Below are 20,366 nucleotides of genomic sequence, written 5' to 3'. Positions count from 1 at the left end.
TTGTCCCAAATAGTGGTCAAAGCAAATCCATTTAACTTATAACCATAATCGACTAAAAGTTTCTTAAGTCGAACAAAAGTAATCCATTGACATTTATCATCATCGCATTTTTGAGAAATCGTTTATCAAAACATAACCGACATTAACGACTTATGTGTTTTTGTTTGTAAACTCAATTAATTCTTTGCCATTTGTTTTGGCCACCAGAGATAATGTACAAAATAAGTATTTTGGATGATATTAAAATGATTTGAAAGAAATATGTTTGACAGCCGTACTTCATTTAAATGAAAAAGCTCACAATGATATTCCTACTCATTTGCCTTCATCATTGTTTGTCTTTCATCTTTATAATCAATAACTTTAGTGTAATTAAGGTCACTAGTTGAAAACTTTTACAAACGCATCAACGATCACATTTTATTAATACTTTTTATTATGTTCAATAACGAATGATCTAACAAGTAAGTAAGTTTATCAAAAATGTAATACCCCTCTGGGCCTTTTGTATTCCTATTTACAATTCATTTTAAACTACAGCAGTGAAATAAAAAATGAAAAATAACTGAGGTTTTGGTTATGAAAAAGTGGTAAATGATAAAAGTAAATTTACAGGAGAAATAAAAATATTAATGTACTAAATATAAAATTTGGTCTCTACACAAATACCAATTTCAGTGAATTAATGCAGTTTCGAAATTTAAGCACCAATCTTTTTTCCTAATCAATTATCTCAATCAAATAAATACAAAAATTTTGTAATTATAATACAAAATATATTTACAAATTATTAAATATTTCACAATATTACCACACAAAAATGTAAACTTATTTAATTTAACCAAATAAATAGCTTATACTTATGTTATATAATATAATGATTATATAATGATTGAAAATAATTTTTTCATAGCATAAACAAATGTATGTTATGATGATAATTGTTTTTAATTGCATTATTTATATTATTTTTATACTTATAATACCATGATATTATATTAAAAGTATGATATAAACCATAAATGTTGATGAATAAACATCATTAATACTAATGCAGTTAACTGTTATAGTATTATATGACATAATATTATAAATATAAAAAACTCATTCAATTCGTAGCGCCTTGATCTGTGTTTTAAGACAATCAATAGATAAATCACTGTAATTTTCTTCCGCCAGTAAAATATTCAATTCTTTTTTTATAGAAGCAATTTTAAGCACTAATTCATTATTAGTATTACGAGTATTTTTTTTCGCTTTTGGTACAAATTCACATTTTCGATTTTCTGTCCAACCCCATGTATTAGGTATACGACTGTTTAAAAAGCTCGAACAATCTGGAAAACATTATTATTTATATTGTAATCAATTTTTCTTTTAATATTTGTAGGCTTTCTAGTCATGACATTTAGTAAGTTTGAACAATTACTTTGAGATAGTATTTAATATATATTTATGTAATTTATTGTATAGATAAATAAACTTCTAAAAAAAAAAATCTAAGAAATATATAATTTATTATTCTATATATTTATATATATATTCATTTGTGTAATTACCCTTATTTGTTTTAGCCATTGTATAAGGATTAAACCGTATGTTCTTGGCACTTTTTTGAGATTCCATTTTTTAATTCTTTAATATGAATACTTAATTTTCTGACCAACAAAAACTCAACCAATATCAACAAAATGTTAACCAAAATTCAACCAATATCAACAAACTGTTAAGAAAAACTCTAATATTTTTAATTTTAATACTTAGGGTTATTTACAAAATTATCTAAATATTACTTCTGTTACCTGTAAATAATTCTGTTACCTGTAATTAAAGTTTTTCAATCAATATTTAGATTTTTTGTTTATGTATCTAGGTAATTTTTTCAAACCAGTATATATTTAAATAAATATTTTTAATTAGTTAAAAAAAATGTTTACATTATTAGAATCTTAAAAAGTATATCTAAGTTTTCACATATATGTACTGGAAGTTTTTAACGCATGCAATGTAAAGGTAAAAATTTTATTAAATAATGATAAAAATTTAATATTTGTGTACAAATTTGCAATAATTTATGACAAAATTACACTACATATGTATAAAATTAATGTGTATGTTAAGTATCATACAAAGGCATGGGAATTTTTGAATGAATTCTTACACTGAAATACACCTAAAATACGTTTTAACCATTTAGTTTACTGTGACAACAACTTAATTATATGATAGATAAACGTCATTATAATTTGATTAAATTTAAATAATTATTTGTAACAACAAATAACAACAAAAATTGAATAAAATACATTTGTATTATTTTTCAAAAATTATCTTTTGTTATTGAATATTTCATAATTTGGGCTACTCATTTTTAATAAAATTAACAAGAATATTATTCATTTACAGACTCTTAAAAGAACCAATTATAGAAACATCCGTCAGATTTTTCTAGTTTTTTAATATTTAATATTTTTTTCTTAAGTATAAATACTTCAAATTTTTTCTGAAGAACTAGCAAAAATTTAATTAAAATTCCATATTAAATATAATTTACGCTCGGATTAATTAAGATTACAAGAAGTAATGTAAAAAAATTTTGAGATTGCTCATGGCAGAAAAATCTTAATACAATTTTTACTACAACTAAAACATGTCATATTATTTGGTAATAATTTTAATTTTGCGCTCATAACATATTACACAATGAGTTATCCGCTTTCTGACCTCTTTTATTGTGTTTATGAGTAAATTTAGTTTTAACATCAATGAATACTAGAATTGACCATCAAATTCAGTTCAAACAATAATGTTTGTAGACTGTCCTTTGTAAAAACTAATTGGTATTTGGTTACATGGTAAAATAATAATAATATGAATTTCTTCTCACAAGAGGAGACTACAGTAATGGGATCCTTGATATTTATTGAAGTTATTGAATCTAAATGAGATAAAAATCAAATGAGTTAAACATTTTTTTCTAACTCAAAAAGAATTAAGAAAAAATTTAATGCCACAGGTGTGAAAGACCCAAGTGTTACCGTTTCAGAAACCGTACGTCGCATTCGTCACTTAATAAAAATGGAAATTTAGCTAGTTCAAATTTTGAAGTTATTTTTCTCGACTTCAAAAAAACAAAAAAATTCAAGTATGTTTTACTTTTTATACCATGTCAATTAGATTGATATAATATTTATGAAAATCAGTGTAATCCCCTTATAATAAAATAAAATACAAAACCAAGAATTTTAACACAAAAATATCATATTTTTGAATACGGTAGCTATTTTCACCATGAAGACAAAATAAAGTCCTAAATTTTTTTTTAATATTAAAGTATATTACATAAGTTTTAATTTAAGATATATATAAAAGTGTCAGTATTTCCGGAACACTTTCAAATTAAGTTGAAAAAGTTCTACTTGCTATATGCATTTTTATGTTTTGAACCCCCCCTGTATAAAGGAAAATGGTTCGATTTAAATAAAAAGTATGTCAAATGAAAGAAGTATATAAATATTATATCTTATCAAAAAATTGTATTGATTCATACATTTTTCAAAAAGTTATAACATTTTAAAGTTAAAAATGTAAAATATAAAATCGAGAATTTTAACACAAAAATAGCATTCGGTAGCCATTTTCACCACGAAGACAAGTCCAGAGGTCAAAATTTTTTTTTCATAATAAAGTATATTACATTAGCTTTAATTTAAGATATATATAAAAGTGTCAGTATTTTCGGAACACTTTCAAAAGTTGAGAAAGTTAATTTTTTGTGAAAAAGTTGTCATTTTGAATCTCCCCCCTGTGGGCTGGTAAAGGGTTAAATTTATAAAACAAATATACCAAATAATAGGTAAAGATATCAAGCATCTATAAAATTAAAATTATATTGATTTGTTCATTTTTGAAAAAGTTATGGCAGTTTTAAGTAAAAAAAATTGAAAAAATGTCGAAAATTAGCGATTTTTAAATTTGTAATTTTTTGGAGATTTCCCCCATTTACGGGAAATGAGGGAAATTTTTTCAATTTTTTTAGGGTAAAATCTTCGACTAGATACGATTTGTGATCTTTTGACGTATCGTTGAAAGAAATCGGTTCGGTGAGAGCTGAGAAAAAGTGGTAACAGACACAAAAAAAAAAAACACATCATAGTAAAATTAATACCTTCTCAGCTTCGCATCGAAGCTAAAAGTACCTAATCATTTTATCAATAATAATAAACAATAAGATCCAAAATAAGTAAAAAGTATTTTAGGGTATGAAGTGCATTCATTAAAATTTGCAGTCGGTTTTGTGTAGAATTGTCAGGTAAAACAAAGTAAAAACCAAAAAAAAATCTCACACGGAGCAATATATTTTTATTCTATTAACTACACTTAGCTTAATGTGGTTGGATGAATTACAAAAAAAAAATTATTTTTTGTAAGTTCTAACAAAAGGGAATCTAATTAATAATGTTTTAATTATGCGTCGGAGAACAAATAATTTACAAAACAGAATTGTACTCGAAATAAAAAAAAAAAGGTTATTCAGAAAACGTTCTATAAAGCCAGCCTTTCATTCTCTAGGTGGAATATTTTCAGAAACCTTACTTTTCAATAAACTAATACAGCTAAACGAATACCGACAAATAATTTTTATCTGTATTCTAATACTTCAAAACCATCGCGACAGTTTTATTTTCAATTTTTCGAATCGTTTTAGTCTTCTCCCTTCTCCCTCCTGTATTTTTTTTGCTTCCCACGCATTGGTCAACGAATAAATCGTTTTATTTAGTTTTGCCTCTTTTTTTTACCTATGGATATTTTCTGTGAAACACACACGCACTCTGGTCAATCCCCCGGATGAAGAAAACTGTTTTCCCGCATAATAAATCTCACACCGGCGGTGGACGTAAANTAATAAATCTCATACCGGCGGTGGACGTAAAAAAAGTGCCCAGTTTTTATAAATATATAAAAAAAAAAAATGTATATAACTGATGCGTCATTTCGGACCTTTTTGGGCACATCGTAAATACCTGGCAGCAATCATAGGATTGAGAAATAATTACTTTGAACGGGTACCCGGTTTTCATTTATTTTTTTATTCTCTGGAAAATTACACAGAAGAATAACTGGAATGATAGTTGCCTCGGAAAGATGAAAACGGCTGCTCGAGTGAAGCGCATGCGTTGTTATTTGGTTTTTTCATGGTGTGTAAATATGAAAGCTTGCACAAGACTACAAGGGATATGAAGTGTATCCACAACAGGCTTATCACACTTATTATGTATATTGAGTGTACACAGTGCACGTGGCGATTTACGGCAATACATAAACATGTCGACACCGAAAAGGCTTTCCGGAAAACACTCGGATTATAATAACACCTTAAGTTTTAGGTCGGGCGCGTAGATTTTTCACATAAACCAAAAGCAATAGATACGGTAGCGGTAGGATCGACAAAGTGATAATTTTTATCGCAGTCGGTACGCCGGAGGGTCAGGACACGTGTAATAAACTACAAGTTTCTTCAACTCGACTTTAGTAAATTATTTCGCGCCGTAAAAATTACTGGTCATTTTCTATAGCGCGTCGACAAGGCAAAAGCTTGTTTTTTTTATTATCTTTTCATTGAAAGAACGTATAAATTAAAATTACTCCCCTAATATTATCGTTCTGTTTTCGTCACACCTATTGTCGTATCAGCCCAAATCGATTTCGAACAAATACTTATTATGTGTCAAAGGTGAAATAGGTGTGTTATTTTTTTTATGTTTTACGAACTGACGTTACCTAAGGCGCAATTAGTAGGGTCTAAAAAGTGCTTATACCGAGTGCATGTGGTGTGCAATGGTTTTTAATAAATAGCGCTTACAATTGGCGATTTTATTTATTTATTTTTTTTTTTTTTACGAATCCGAAGTATTTAGAGTTGGTGATTTTTTTTTAATTGCTTTAGCTGCCCAAAACGACCTTACCAGCGCAAAACACAAAAGGGTCATGCGGCTCACCTTCTAGTAATAGGATCGCAGTAAACAAAAATAACACACACGCTTAAGTTGATTAGTTTTGCAGCATTTACATAATGTGGCAGGGGCTCGTAAAAACAATAAGTTGATCGTTTAATCAAAATTATTAATACAGAGCAGTTGTGGCCGCGTAAAACAACCGTCCGGAATTCAATGCGCATAAAATTAACAAACGACCGTAAAAGTAATCACATTAATTACGAGCAACGACTAATGTTTGGGGCCAGTCGGATTGTGTTGCACAAGAATCAAGAGATAATCGCAGCACAATATCCGCTCCCAAATATTTTGTAACTTTGTACACTTCAAACAACTGATATGGAAAGTTTTTCTATCCAAATATAATTTCATTTTGCCCATTCAATACGATTTAATTCGATTTAGTTGCACGACAACAAGAGCGCAGCGTGTAACCACTTGCGTTTTGTCTGTTTGCCAGTGAATTCAATTAAATTCAAACGCCGATGAATTTATCCGCTCATTAAGCTCGCATTCACTCAAACGCTAATAACCTTTACCGTCCTCGGGGAAATATCATATTAATATCATTTTTTATATCAAATAATATCGTAGTGATTGACTGACGGCGGGCAGTCGATGTTAACCTGATCAGATTTTAACGAGAGCAATGCCAAAGGGGTAAAGACGATAGTTGCGATCACAAAGTCGACTGACTCGCTCACGATGACCTTATTAAAATTACTCCAAGGCGCGTCTCGCCGCATTGCTCCAGAGTTTGTGTTTTTTCGCCTCATCAAAATCGCTTAGTTGACTACGATCGCCTTTGTTTTTTTAATGAAAACTAATGTATTGTAAATATCCAAGTTTAAACAGAATTTATAATCGTGAGACATTGAGAAATGGCGTAATAAAACTCTAATAAAGAAAAACGTTGGGAAAAAATAAAGATTCCGATTTTTAACCCTTGTGTAGTAAAAAGTTATCCAACAAAATTAGTCTGCGACAATTCGATAGACTGAATACTTCAAATTGTACTTTTCAACTTGGTTTTTTTTTCTCTTCTTAAAATTTTCTTTCCAGTTTCAAATTATAATTGTGTAGTATTCTTTTAAGGTTTTTGTATCCTGAAATACATTATGGCTGCATATTCTCATAAAAAAAAAACAACTTTTTTTGAAAAAGAAAAGTCCCAAAATCTTTCAGGCGCTATCCCAAGTCTGAAATATTTTTTTAATAAGATGGCAACATAATAAACTTTTTCAAAACAAGTCTTCACTTGAAACTATTAAACACAATAAAAAATTCATATAAATTACTTTGGTACTCGGTATAGATCAAATCATATTTTTGATTGATGCCAAGGCGAGGCCCTAAATTTATCTTTGAGTCAAAATTTTTAGTCCAATACTAGAGGGTCGGTAGATATTCCCAACACCCGACGCGCCTATTGAGTAATATATTAACAGCATGTGAATATTTCTATACATAAATGATGACTTGAAATAATACATTACTTTTAGAACCCCTTTGATTAATACAAAAATCCCTCGCAGACCATCAGACCCTTCGCAACTAAATTACATTAAGCATCCTTAAATATAAAATATTATCAGTAAAGTAATATAAGTTGTGTAAATTTTCGGTCACAATTTTGAAGATTAATTATAAGCTTATTTTCGAGTATATTCTTCGACAAATAGAATTATTACTTTTAAAAAAGGGTCAATTTTACCTGTTTCAGAAATTATAAAAATATGAGCTTTGTTTGTATCGTCTTTATGTATGAGCATAGAACGAAATAATTGAAAAACACTTCAAAAGAATTTAAGTTGTATTTAACTGAACATAATATGTCCAAATTTCGAAACACTCTATTTATATTTCTGTTTGGCTGAAGAATTCTTAATAGAATTGTGTGGGCGGACATTGGAGTTATTTTTAATTTTAAATTACTGTACCACTTGAAAAAAACTCCTAAAATCTAATAGAAATACTTTTAATCATAACCTTTTTGTAGATATACTATTAAAAAACGATTGACTTTCTGGAACTACAAAGATATCATAGCGTGTGTTTATTGAAAAATTTCCGAAAGGTTCCGGTTTCCCAGAGCAAACTTCTTTCAAACAAAAGCTCTTGACGTTTCTTTATGACAACAACAATGCCCGCAGATCATTTTAAGGAGTCGTGTATAGGCAACGTAATTAACGGCGTGCAGCTATAGGATTTATCGAAAATTCTTACAAAAATGGGGTACCAGGAATTCATAAGACGCAAGTGAATATTAATCGACGACCATAATAACAACCGGACGAAAAGAAAGTGAAATCGGTACCAGGAATTCAGGAGGATTAACAATTTTTCCAGAAGTCGGACGACGTTAGTGTGCCGCCGGCTGTCGTGAGCCGCCGCGTCGCGGGACGGTAGCCGACAATTGCCATACTGACCACTGGAGTGTTGGCGTACAATAAGATTATCATTTCTCACCATCGCAGCAGATAATTGCGTTTTACGGTCCGTCCGCTACTTAGTATTTACTTATTATTACTCGTATTTACGACCCCATAAGACTTTGCATTGCCTTTGACATTACATTTTGTTTCGTCCGTCTGGTTTATAATACAAGTTGTTGTTTTTTGACAGTTGATTTCTACACCAGAGTATTATAGCTGGCTCGTAACAACTGAACCGCAGTCGATACGTTTTTAGTTGTGTTGCTTCTGATCGGAGTACATCGTTTAGTCGACTCAATGAGAAACAGGCGGTTATTATTGCCGTCCGCTTACAATTAATTTCAATAAACTCCGTTACAATTACTTGCCGTTAACTATTTTTCCGTATTACTTTTAATCGATGGAAAATCTAGTCGTTGACCTCGTTGCAGAAAAGCAATTATTTTCATCGTGTTGAATTTCAATTATATTTCATTTTATACGTGTGCTCACATGTTCGAAATACAATAATTACAAACCTAAACAATTCAAGTAGATATCATTACCTCTATGATTTGTAAACAAACGATTACAAATGGTCATAATAATCTCAATAATTGACAATGCAGTTTTTTGAGTTGTTTTTCAACACGCGGGCGCCGTCGTAACACTTTGTGCTCACACCACTATTTTCTAGTGCGCCCGAGTATCATTATTTGAATTTCATTTATTTTTTTTTTTCATTTTGAAAACACATTACTGTTGTCGTCCAGTAGCTGCCGTTGAGTAATTTAACGAAGCAAATAATTTATTATTTATGTGTTGCGTATACCTATCCGTATGTACACACACACATATATATGTTTTCATCCGAACCGTTTTCCACGTCGATACACTACTAAGACCGTGTAGTTCATCGACGTAAAAGACATAAAAACCACCGAGCACTCAGCCAGTGAAAAAACCTTTATAACGACGCCACATAACGTTACTGATTTTGAGAGGAACAAATTGTTGTAAAATGTATTTATCAGTATATGGCTGTACATAAATACAGTAAAAACTTCTCATAACGATGTCGACAAGACCATCAAAAAGTTCAGATAACGTACAAAATGTATCGCTTGTGCCCTTCGGCCGTCAAAACCGATATGCCCTGCCGAGAAGTTGGTAAATAAACATGGAACTTTGAGCAAACCATTTTTTTCTATTCAATTTGTGTACTATTATGGAACGATTTATAAAATGAATATAATAATAATAATTTATCAGTATTGTCGTCAAAAACTTCAATAATTGGAGTCAAGGCAATCAGCAGATCATAGTGTGAAATCATATTGAACTCATAAATTTTAGGTTGATTTGGTTGTATTGTGTTATATTATGATATTGTTCTTCGAACTAATTGAAAGAGTTTGGAAATATTTTTTATTTTCCATTGTAAATGGAATGTTTTGTTATTAAATATATAATCCATTAAATAATATATTATTCTGGGCATGATTAAATATTCTGGTTGCTTTTATAACGCGTAAAGTTCATGTTTCATTCTTAAATAATTTAAAAAATACATAACGGTCTTTTTATAATTAAAAATTGTCTTGGAAAAATATCAAAAATTAATTATAAACGACTTATTTGAGTAAACTTATTTCTTATATCAGATAAAACAATCTCTCTTTGATTTATTTTATTCAATTATTACATACCAGTGGCTAGATACGTGTGACTATTAATAATAAGTTGTTTATAATACACTTTAGTTAGTATCGCTATAGTTTATTACAACAAAGTTCTAATATATGGAAATTCAATTTTACCTTATTAAATGTTACTTCTCTATTGTACCTGTCTATTACTAAAAAAAACTATTAATACAACAAATATTTACTATTAAAGGAACCTCTTCTGTATTAACTCGGTGATTACTCTTTTTATTACTTTATTGACTATTTCAAAAGTAGGTACGTATTCTGGTGTTGAATTTCCAAGTTTTTTTTTACACGGTAATTAATAAAATTATTCCAAGTTATAAAATTATACTTCAATTAATACACCTAGTTTAATTAGCAAGGTTTGACATGTGTTTCTAATGAACAATGTTGCAATGTCACGAACATTTGCTTTCTCAATCAACTATTGGACTCGAAAGTACTTAAAATACTTGCAAATCAATTTCAATAAACTATCATAAACTCTTTGTACAAAAACGTATATTAAAAAGAAAACCTAAAATATTCAAGTATCAAGTTTCACGTTAAAACTTCTTTTGTTAGATTCAAGTATGTTTATTTTGTTTAATGATTGGCCGGCTTTTGAACGGCAGACAGTCTACCAGGCCGGTCGCATGACAAAATTCTTTGGTGTTTCTAAAAATGTTCGCAACAATGACAAAACGTTAAAAAAATGTCGTGTAACTTTTTCCCCTTACATGTCGCACAGTGAAATATTTGAAACGCAATGCACGCGACCGTGTCTGGAGAATTCATTTGAATAGAATTGCGTTTGTGGTATAATTTTAAACATTCTGTCTGGTTCTTTATGAAATATTATATAATTATCGAAATTACTCCAGTTTAATGGACTTTTAAAAATACCTTTAGTAGTAATTCAGATTATATAAAAATAAATTATTTTTGGTCGAGGTAGGTTTATGCTTAAAATTATTTCATTCAATAAATTAATTATATAGAACTTAAAAGTATTCATACGTAATTATAATTTCTGCATGTAAAAAATGATAAGAAATTCAAAATATGTTGATAGCAAGTTCATTAAAAAAATTTCATCAGTAATCAATTTCAGTAAAATTTAAATGAGTCGGCACCGATCATCGAACAAGATCAAAAATTAAATTATCATTCTGTACCAATACAAAAGAATAATTCTGACTTGAGCCTATTGATATACTTAAGCATGTTGCTTATTATTTTAAATATTTATATTATCTCTTTAATTTTATATTAAATTCCATTTACATCTATTTATCGAATGAGACGTGTAAAAATCTCACTGCATAATAATAATATTACAGATATAAAAAAAGTATAATAAAGGAAGTAAGCTTATTATATTTTAAACAAGTTTGATGAAATGTTAAATTAAATATTAACTTTTTTTTTTTTTTTTTTTTTTAATGTCTTAAGTAATAACGAACAAACAGAATACAGATTTTTTGCTCTATATATTTTTCTATGTATTTAAAATACCTTTTAAAATATGTTTATGGTCTAATTTTCAAGATATAATTGACCGAATAATAAAATTTAATAATTCTGTTTTTGAAAATTAAATACAACTTATTTTTCTTGCGAATATGTTAAATTCCAAAATATTGTTTTCAATTTTTCGTGTATTATTTCAAATAAGAAATCAATAAATAAATAATCAATTTCAAAACACCCTTCTAAATTTTTATTAAAAGAAAGAAAATGATAGCATATTTTAATTTTTTCTCTACGTCAGATATACCTAAGCTCAGATAAGTACACGCAAACCATAAACTGGAAATTTAAACGAAAACTATTGTTAAAACTGCACCAATATCAGTGTATATGAGTATCAGTGTAATATGTGCTGTACAAAAGATAATAGTGTGCAAATGTAGAGATGAGACGACTTTCATACACGAGATTTTCTTATCTTCAATCTCGTTTCAGCGGATTGTCATTTCCTCTAGGTAATCCTAAAGACTAAACTAACGGTGAGAGTGCAATTGTGGACATGTTAGAAGTCATTTATTTTATACCATTAATGTCAGGCGAAATGCCATTTATACTGTTACTGTCGTCGTCGTTGTGTGTGACGAATAAAAATATAAATTAATAGAAAATGAACTGAAAATAGGAAAATAAGAGTTATAGAAATCAATTTGTTATTAACAAACTTATATTTTTTCAATCAACGACACTATCAGAACACGCCATTTTGGTTTCCATTATATGTTTGCTTCCTAACTAAATAATTACAGTGTATAGAGTTAAATTTTTATGATTTTAATCTTTGACATTCCATAGACCATATTTTCGTCAAACGGTATTTTGACCGAATCGTAATTTAGTTGAACAGCATTTAAGCTAAACTGTATTTTAATCGAAAAGTATTATAGACGAAATATACTCATCGAAAATAACTAAACCGAAAATTATATTTATTTTATTATTGAATAGATAAACTTTTATTACTAATGAAATTGAGCTAATTAATTAATCTTAAAAAATACATGTGTTTCAACAAGTATTTTGTAACTTACAGTGACACTTCATTTCTAACTTAACTTAAATTTTTTTTTTTTTCATACCAATAAATCAATTTTAGAAGACACGCTTTTTAATTTAATAATAGCTATAAAGGGAATATATGGTTCAACTATTATCTAATTTTCACAAGAAAAATGAAAATGTCAGCGCTAGGAAAATTTCTTTTTTTAACGGAACTAATTCTGTTCCAAGTTCACGTTTTATAATAGGAACGCGATCCATATCCAGTCCCACTACAAAAAAATTTTTTCTCCTTTTCGTTCTTATTTTGTTAAAAACATATTTAATACCCAGCTTAATGTTGTAATATTAATATTATAAAATAGTTTAAATGTATAAGGTACTTTTAATTATCCTATGCATACTCGAAAATTCAAAAAAAAGGTATAAAAGATCTAACTCAATTTTTTCTGTCCTAAATTTTAATGTAATTTTCAATGTTTCTTTTTTTGTGGGGGGTTGCAACAGAATTAAACTCTCTAGACCGTAGACACACCTATTATCATGTCCTCTCAAAGACATTACGTTTTAATTATAATAATTAGTGTAATACCATTAAAAACTTTATTAATATTTAATTATTATATTGAAATAACAAAATCATGATAGCGTAATGGATACATAATACATATATATATACTGCCCTCCTAAGCCAAAAGGCAGTAAGCAACAATGTAGTAGTCTGAGAAAAATAACTTTTTCTGAATCATCTTGTTATTTTTATCACAATGTTAAAATAAAATAATAAGTAAATGATTCTTAAATAACTTTTTCAGTAGAATCCAATAAAATTTTTATCACGATGTTATATTTTGATATTAATAAACTCATTTTTCAAATTTTGTCGCTTACTGCCTTTTGGCTTAGGAAGGCAGTATAATTAGAGTAAATAGAATTTATAGCAAAAAAATATATTTATATGATTAAATATATATGATTAATCTATTTATAACTTTTATTAAAAACAATTAGAAACAAGGAAAAATAAATTATAGAAACACTAAAATTTAACAGAATAGGAAAATTCGTTAATGTTAAATTAATTTTTTGACAATTTTTATTGTTACATATGTTTTTACATCTTTAAAACTAATTACTACTAATTTGATCACACCTTTAATACTAATTGCTACAAATTGATACTAATTTTTTCACACATTTAACACTAATTGCTACAAATTGATACTAATTTTTTCACACCTTTAACACTAATTGCTACAAATTGATACTAATTTTTTCACACCTATAAAACTAATTGCTACATATGTTTTATTATTTAAAACCTAAACACAATAAACCGAAAAATGTTAATTTATTGTCGTATTTCAAATATAAGTAAATTTTTTGTGGAAAAATATAAATTTACATAAATGTTAAGAGAGGTACATTATGTAATGGGACAAGTGTTGCTTTCCAGCATCTCAGCTCAGTTCTTCGTGTGAACTTTATAGCTTCATTCATATCACCGTATGTTATACATGAAATCTATTGTTAATTAAAAAGAAAAAGTTAGTCTATTAAAAATTTTCGTCTTAATTTTTTTATGTATCACTAAAACCAATCATATATTTTATACACATCGTTTTAAATTTCTATAAATTCCAAACCAATTTACACGCATTATTATTTTTTTTGTAATTTTACTTTTTTACAGCTTTATCTCAATATCATAAAAAATCGCAAAATGTTAAATATTTAATAAAAATATCTCTCAAATGTAATAACCGAGGTTATGTCTGTATCGACTAGATTTGCCGGAAACGTTTTAGATTCCGATTGAATTTCATAGAAATGCCATCAACAAAGATTCCAATTTTTATTGTATAGTTTTTTGTCGTGGGGTCCGAATTGTGGTGAAGTATGCCATTACTTTTTTATATATATGAAAGTGCCATCGAACTGCCGATCCGAATAGGTTAGAGTAATATGTTGACTTGCATTATTTGCTTTTGATAAAAACAAAATGAATAAATATGTTTATACGGTTCGATAACTAAAACATTAATATCTAAGAAATAGGATGTGGCGTTTTTGAGACTAAAACCCGTTAACAGACTGCGTGACGATATTGCGCTTGGCTGGTTGATTTTATATGTATTAGTGTTTATAATATGCGGAGTGTCCCATTCTGTTCTAACAATTTCTATAACTTTTGATCCGCTGAGTATACGTTTTTTAATTAGTTTTTACATTATTATGCAAAGTTAAAATCATACATCTTTAGTATTTGTCTCTAATAAGAAAAAATAAAATAATAAGGTATACAACGACGTCCTGTATGCCTAGTATTAAGTAAGATTAGCCATTTTGCTCGTAATGGAACCAAGAATGACCTCGTACATCACCGTCAACCGTCCGCTTGGAAAAAGTCGATAAGATCGCGTCCGCATTGATGGGGTAGCCTAGGCAAAGGATTGTAAAATTCAACTGTCAACACCCTAAAAATAGTGCTGACCTGGGTTTTTATTCGATTGTATTACTTAACGCGGCAAAGCTGTTTGATAAATTATTGTTGTGCGTTTCAGGAGTATTGGAATTCGACACCCCCCGGGTTCAAACTACTAAAGAACACGAAGATTACTTAATCAGTTGCAAAGTCAAGGGCAATGTCAAACCAACCTTTATGTGGACATTCAAGTCGCTGACTATCAAAGAGGGCACCAAAAGTAAAATAAGCCGTTCATCGTTTTTTCAATACGATGTCTTAAACGCGCCGTCGTTTTCAGGCGGAAAGTATTCGGTTGAAGAGGATGGGCTACTGGTTCGCAACGTTTCGCATTTAGACGCTGGCAAATACACGTGCAGAGCATTCCAAACGACCGACGATTCCAGCGTATCCGAAGATACCGAGATCGATTTGGTAGTCAAGCGTGAGTAAACATCATTGTCTGATGTAAAGAAACGCTTATTTTTATCCCGTTGTGATGCGAATCGTTTCCTTACTCAGCGTTTGAAATCAAATATGTTGGTAAAACTCACTGTAGATCGTGTAATCTAAAAAATTTAAAACTATTTGAAATTAAAAGTCAATATTTTCAGTGACCAAATAGAAATTTGATTGAAAGACCAAACGAAATTTTTATCTATAGCAATTATTTTCTTTTGATACACATTCAACAATTATACAATTTGTAACATTATACAATTTTAATACATCAATAAATTTCTCATTCAACTTGGAGCTGCGTATTCTAATATACTTACATTATTTTAACGACTTGTATTTAATTATTTTACTTTATCTGAATCCAAAAAATAAAAAGAATGTTGTCAAAATAATATAAAAACGATTTTTTTTATAATTTCTGTATTTTATAAATTTAGACAAGCCAGTATTCTTGGAACTTATGGAAGGCAATCCCATTAAACAATACGTTTTCTCTTCGGAATCCGCCAACCTAAGCTGTCAGCACTCTGCCGAACCGTCGGCCAACGTGACTTGGAGTTTTAACGGGAAAACATTTCTAAATTCATACGACCATTACATAGTATGTACAAAAACAATTTGTTAAAAACATAGTACAATCTAAAAACAGAACATTAGAACAAATAATTTACAACAACAATTGCAGGTTACCTTTAATAAACCAGAAAAATTGGGCTTGTACACGTGCACGGTCTCAAACTCCTTAGGAACAATTACCAGACGATACAATTTAATAGAAGGATTTAAACCGAAAACGCCTCGTGACCTGTCCATTATAAGGGTTGGTGACAATTACATTGAGTTAACAATTAGCCCAAATGACAAGTCGGATGAATTGGTCGGATACAGGGTTGAGTATACCGAAAAAGTGGTGAAACACAACTCATTAACTTATGAAAGTTTTAATATTATGAATTTCAACACTACTGAAGGTACAATAAACTTATTCATTTACTTAACCAATTTCTGATTTAGTGCTATAATAATATATTTTTTAATTTTACAAACGTAATGTATCAGTTAATATTAGCCACATTGCTAACTACTTAATTAAAAAAATTATCAAAACAAGTAACTCTTAGTTTTATTTCCTCTTACAGGTCCATTTGCTCTGGCTTATCTGAAACCTAACACAGAGTACACAATCAAAATATTAGCCAGAAACAATGCAGGAATTAGCGAATTTACTGAACCCATCACTGTACGAACGCTTGCAGCTGCTTCTGATGGTATATTGTCTTGTAATACTTGTAATTATTTGCTGTTTAACGCAATAATTATAGTAATCAAAATAGCTTTACTGTAATTGAAATATTGTGAAAAATTGTTTAATTTTTATATTTTGTGAGTTCTTTTCTGTTTGAATTACAAAGAATTTCAGAGTAACCTAAAAATTATTATAACCATTAATAGTTTACTCCGATTGGCCTTTGTGTATAAAATAATATGTGTATTATTATTATTTTCCCTGACTAGTCTTTATTCTTATTGGAATGTAAAACCAAAAAATGGCATTAAATCAAAAAAAAAACATTTAATGCCTACAAACACTGCGTAAACCATTAAATGTACAAAATAAATATTGAAACCATAACAGCGTTTTGCTTATTGAATTGATATTCAACGCTGGCTTACAGATCATCACTTAAAGATTTTGCTTTTAATCATTATAAATATTAAGCATTCTTAACATGTTAACCTAAATTTTGCTTAAGTGATCCTAATTTTTAAGTATTTTAATTTTTTTCAACTAAAATAATTATTAAGTACCGCTTTGTTTTTTATTTTTAAATCTACCATTGGCGTCCTTTTTATAGATTATTTTATTATTATTTATCTAAAGTTTATAGAAATAAATAAATATATAATATGTTATTGTAAATATAATTATATAATAAAATATATTATTATAATATAGGAACTCTAGAGGCTAATTTAGTTATTATATGAAAGCCTTTTTCGACTGATCGTTGGTTTGATGTAATTTTTAATTTTTGAGTATTATTATTATAATTATGAATGTCAATCGCGTGCAAGGTCACTAATGTACTACTGAATGAAGTATAAATAATACGATTTGAAACGTATCAAAGGTAATTATAAATATATTGTAATTATATTATAACTATCATTAATATTTTGTAGATATGCAACTATAAAATTTTATTGATAAATTAAGATGGCTTTATTCTAATAAATAAAAAAATGTCTGAATTTGTAAATTTGTTTTTTTGTATTTCATTTATTAAGGTTTTACATAAATTATGACTTCTAAGAAAATCATCATAGCCTGACGAAGTAACGGAATTTTATATTTACCACTTAATTAGTCTGTCGTGAAAATTTTGTTTCATTAACACTTTCAAAAATATATATACAGCTTTTTTTTTTAATTTATTGTAGTTATTGCTATATTTTCACGGATGTACATCCGTTTTTTTTTTTTTTTTACAGTTAATTGGCCGTTAGCTTAAAATCCATCAACTCAAATTACGCTACATAATTGAGATAATTAATTAAAATAAAAATTTTTCTAACAACACATTTTATGGGGTAACTTTATACAACCAACTTTGAGAATTAGTCTTCGTCTTTATAAATAAAAATGAATCATTTTTATTCCTTACTTAAAAATTGTTGTTAACCACTTTTGGGCGGATACTTCAGCAGTTGACAGGCAAAAAAATAGGGCGTGTTTCGGAGTAACAAGACTATATTTATCTTTGCTCAAGACTCAAAAGGATTCAAGTACAAGTTCTTTATGAATACGACTAGGTACTCGATTTTAAAACGATTTAAGTACATTTTCGACTTTTCAAGAACTGATCAATAAATCGCCAAAGTTCTTTAAAAATTTACTTGAACAACAAAATAAAATAACCATAAAATATAATGAACACAACTACGTTACAATATAATAATGCACATTAGAATTTTTTTAATTTACTTAGTTTTTACAATCTATACTTTTATCACTAATATCATGGTCAATAAATAAAAGTGATTTTAGTTAAATTTTATTAGCCTTTCAAAGAAAGTTTTTAATTTAATAACTCTCCCTTATAATGGATACTTATATCATAAGAACAACAATATAGTTTAGGGTTAAGCCAGTGTAGTCATTTAATTTACTGTGCAACAACAAAGGGGTATGTTACAAAAAGTTTTTGTTGTTGAACTTAATTTTTTTTTCTATAAAATTAAATTCTCTTATTTTTTTTAATGATGACAATATAGTAAAAATATTTTCCTTTAAATTAACTTCAATGATCTATAAAACAGCGCTTTATATAGATAAAAAATTATTAAATCATTTGTTCCCAATAGTTGATTTTTAATATTTAGAGTTATGTGTCTTTAAACTGAATTCATTGTTAAAACTTTATTAATTCAATTTTTTAATATCCTACTACTTCAATAAAAGTCTGAAATTATAAAATATTTCTTAAGAACATAATAAACAGCACTTAGCTATCATGTTAACTTTTATCATCGCTAAATAAAATTACTTTTTGGCAATTTTATCAACGTTTATACTTCTAAAGTTTAAAGTACGTAGTATTACTATCATTAGACAAGACACATGTGTTATTTATGTTTGATTCATCATTTCAGTTTTGAGCTGCTTTAATATAAAGACGCGCTGTCCAGAATACGAAACTGAAATATATTTTGCCATAAAAGTACATAAACCTCACCACATTTGGCAGCTAATCCAAACTTTAACCGTATCGATAGAACGCTTATAGCAACCGCAATGACGCAGTTTTAGTTTCACTAATAAGAAATCTTTTCTGTAGTTTTATAAGCTAATAATATCTTTCAAATTTGTAAACTTAATGTGGTTATTATTACCAAATTTGTTGACTTTTGAAATTGATTCATCCACTTCAGTGGATGCAATTACAAAGTGCACAATTTTTGGAGAAGGATGTTTGTGTATCATATCCCACCATAACAAAAGTTATCATATATAGCAAAAAAACAATTTTTTTACGTTTGGAGGGAGAGGCAAACATTTTTGTATGTACATCCCACTGTAAGACGAAACCCTAATAACTGCATTGAATTAGACATTATTTTTTTTTTAACATATAGAAATATTGATTTATAATTAACCACAAGATTTCTTCTAAAATAATAATAATTTCATTATTTATCAATTGATCTAAGGATGGATTAATATTTTTATTCCTTATAAGGAAACTAACAAAAGTTGTGTTGACCAAACATTTTCTTAGTTAGATCTAAGAAAAATCAAATAAATTTTAACTGATAAAATTTATAATTCAGAAATGTAAATACACAGTTAAAAATTTGATTAGTTAAAATATGGCGATGATCTTTATATTTTTAAAGAGTACTATTTCCTTACCAACCAAATAAATTAAAAATAAAAAGAGAAAATTTTAAAATATGTGTATTTACTCACAAATACTTTTATGTTATAAAAAAGTAAGTCATGAATAGATCAGGTCAAATACTTTCTCGAAGATATTATTTTGTAACCACCCTAAAAATATTGAAGTGCGTTCTTATGAAAGTACTTCATGTCACTTTAATAATTGAATTATTTGCATGTATTTGTATTAAATTTTCAATAGGTGCCCTTATAATTTACTCTATTTTTTTACAAATAGAAACGCAAAAGACTCGATAAATAAAAAATAAAACTTAAAAATTTTAATTTTTAATTTTCCTGCTTTGTATTTCTAGACCTCTTGAATTTTATGATTGAAAATAGTTAGAATAAGTCAGTTTATAAAGGTCA

At 28.1% G+C, this 20,366-nt stretch overlaps 1 protein-coding gene across 4 annotated transcripts in view; it reads left to right on the top strand.

Moving 5' to 3' along the window:
• Positions 1-17,809, top strand: part of LOC126894760 (neural cell adhesion molecule 1-like) — a 107,256-nt gene extending 89,447 nt beyond the window's left edge. For all 4 annotated transcript variants that reach the window (XM_050666000.1, XM_050666001.1, XM_050666003.1 and 1 more), the window contains exons 4-8: positions 15,195-15,335; positions 15,396-15,539; positions 15,994-16,157; positions 16,242-16,527; positions 16,696-17,809. In XM_050666000.1, coding sequence (XP_050521957.1) covers positions 15,195-15,335; positions 15,396-15,539; positions 15,994-16,157; positions 16,242-16,527; positions 16,696-16,901 — 941 coding nt within the window. In that variant the 3' untranslated portion in view covers positions 16,902-17,809. The remainder of the gene's footprint in view (positions 1-15,194; positions 15,336-15,395; positions 15,540-15,993; positions 16,158-16,241; positions 16,528-16,695) is intronic.
• Positions 17,810-20,366: the final 2,557 nt, after the last annotated feature.

The sequence above is a fragment of the Daktulosphaira vitifoliae genome, unplaced genomic scaffold, assembly GCF_025091365.1.
Source record: "Daktulosphaira vitifoliae isolate Bord-2020 unplaced genomic scaffold, ASM2509136v1 Scaffold_1, whole genome shotgun sequence".
Lineage (NCBI taxonomy): Eukaryota > Metazoa > Arthropoda > Insecta > Hemiptera > Phylloxeridae > Daktulosphaira > Daktulosphaira vitifoliae.
The sequence above is the reverse complement of the archived record's forward strand: the minus strand, read 5'-3'. Positions and strand labels throughout refer to the sequence as shown.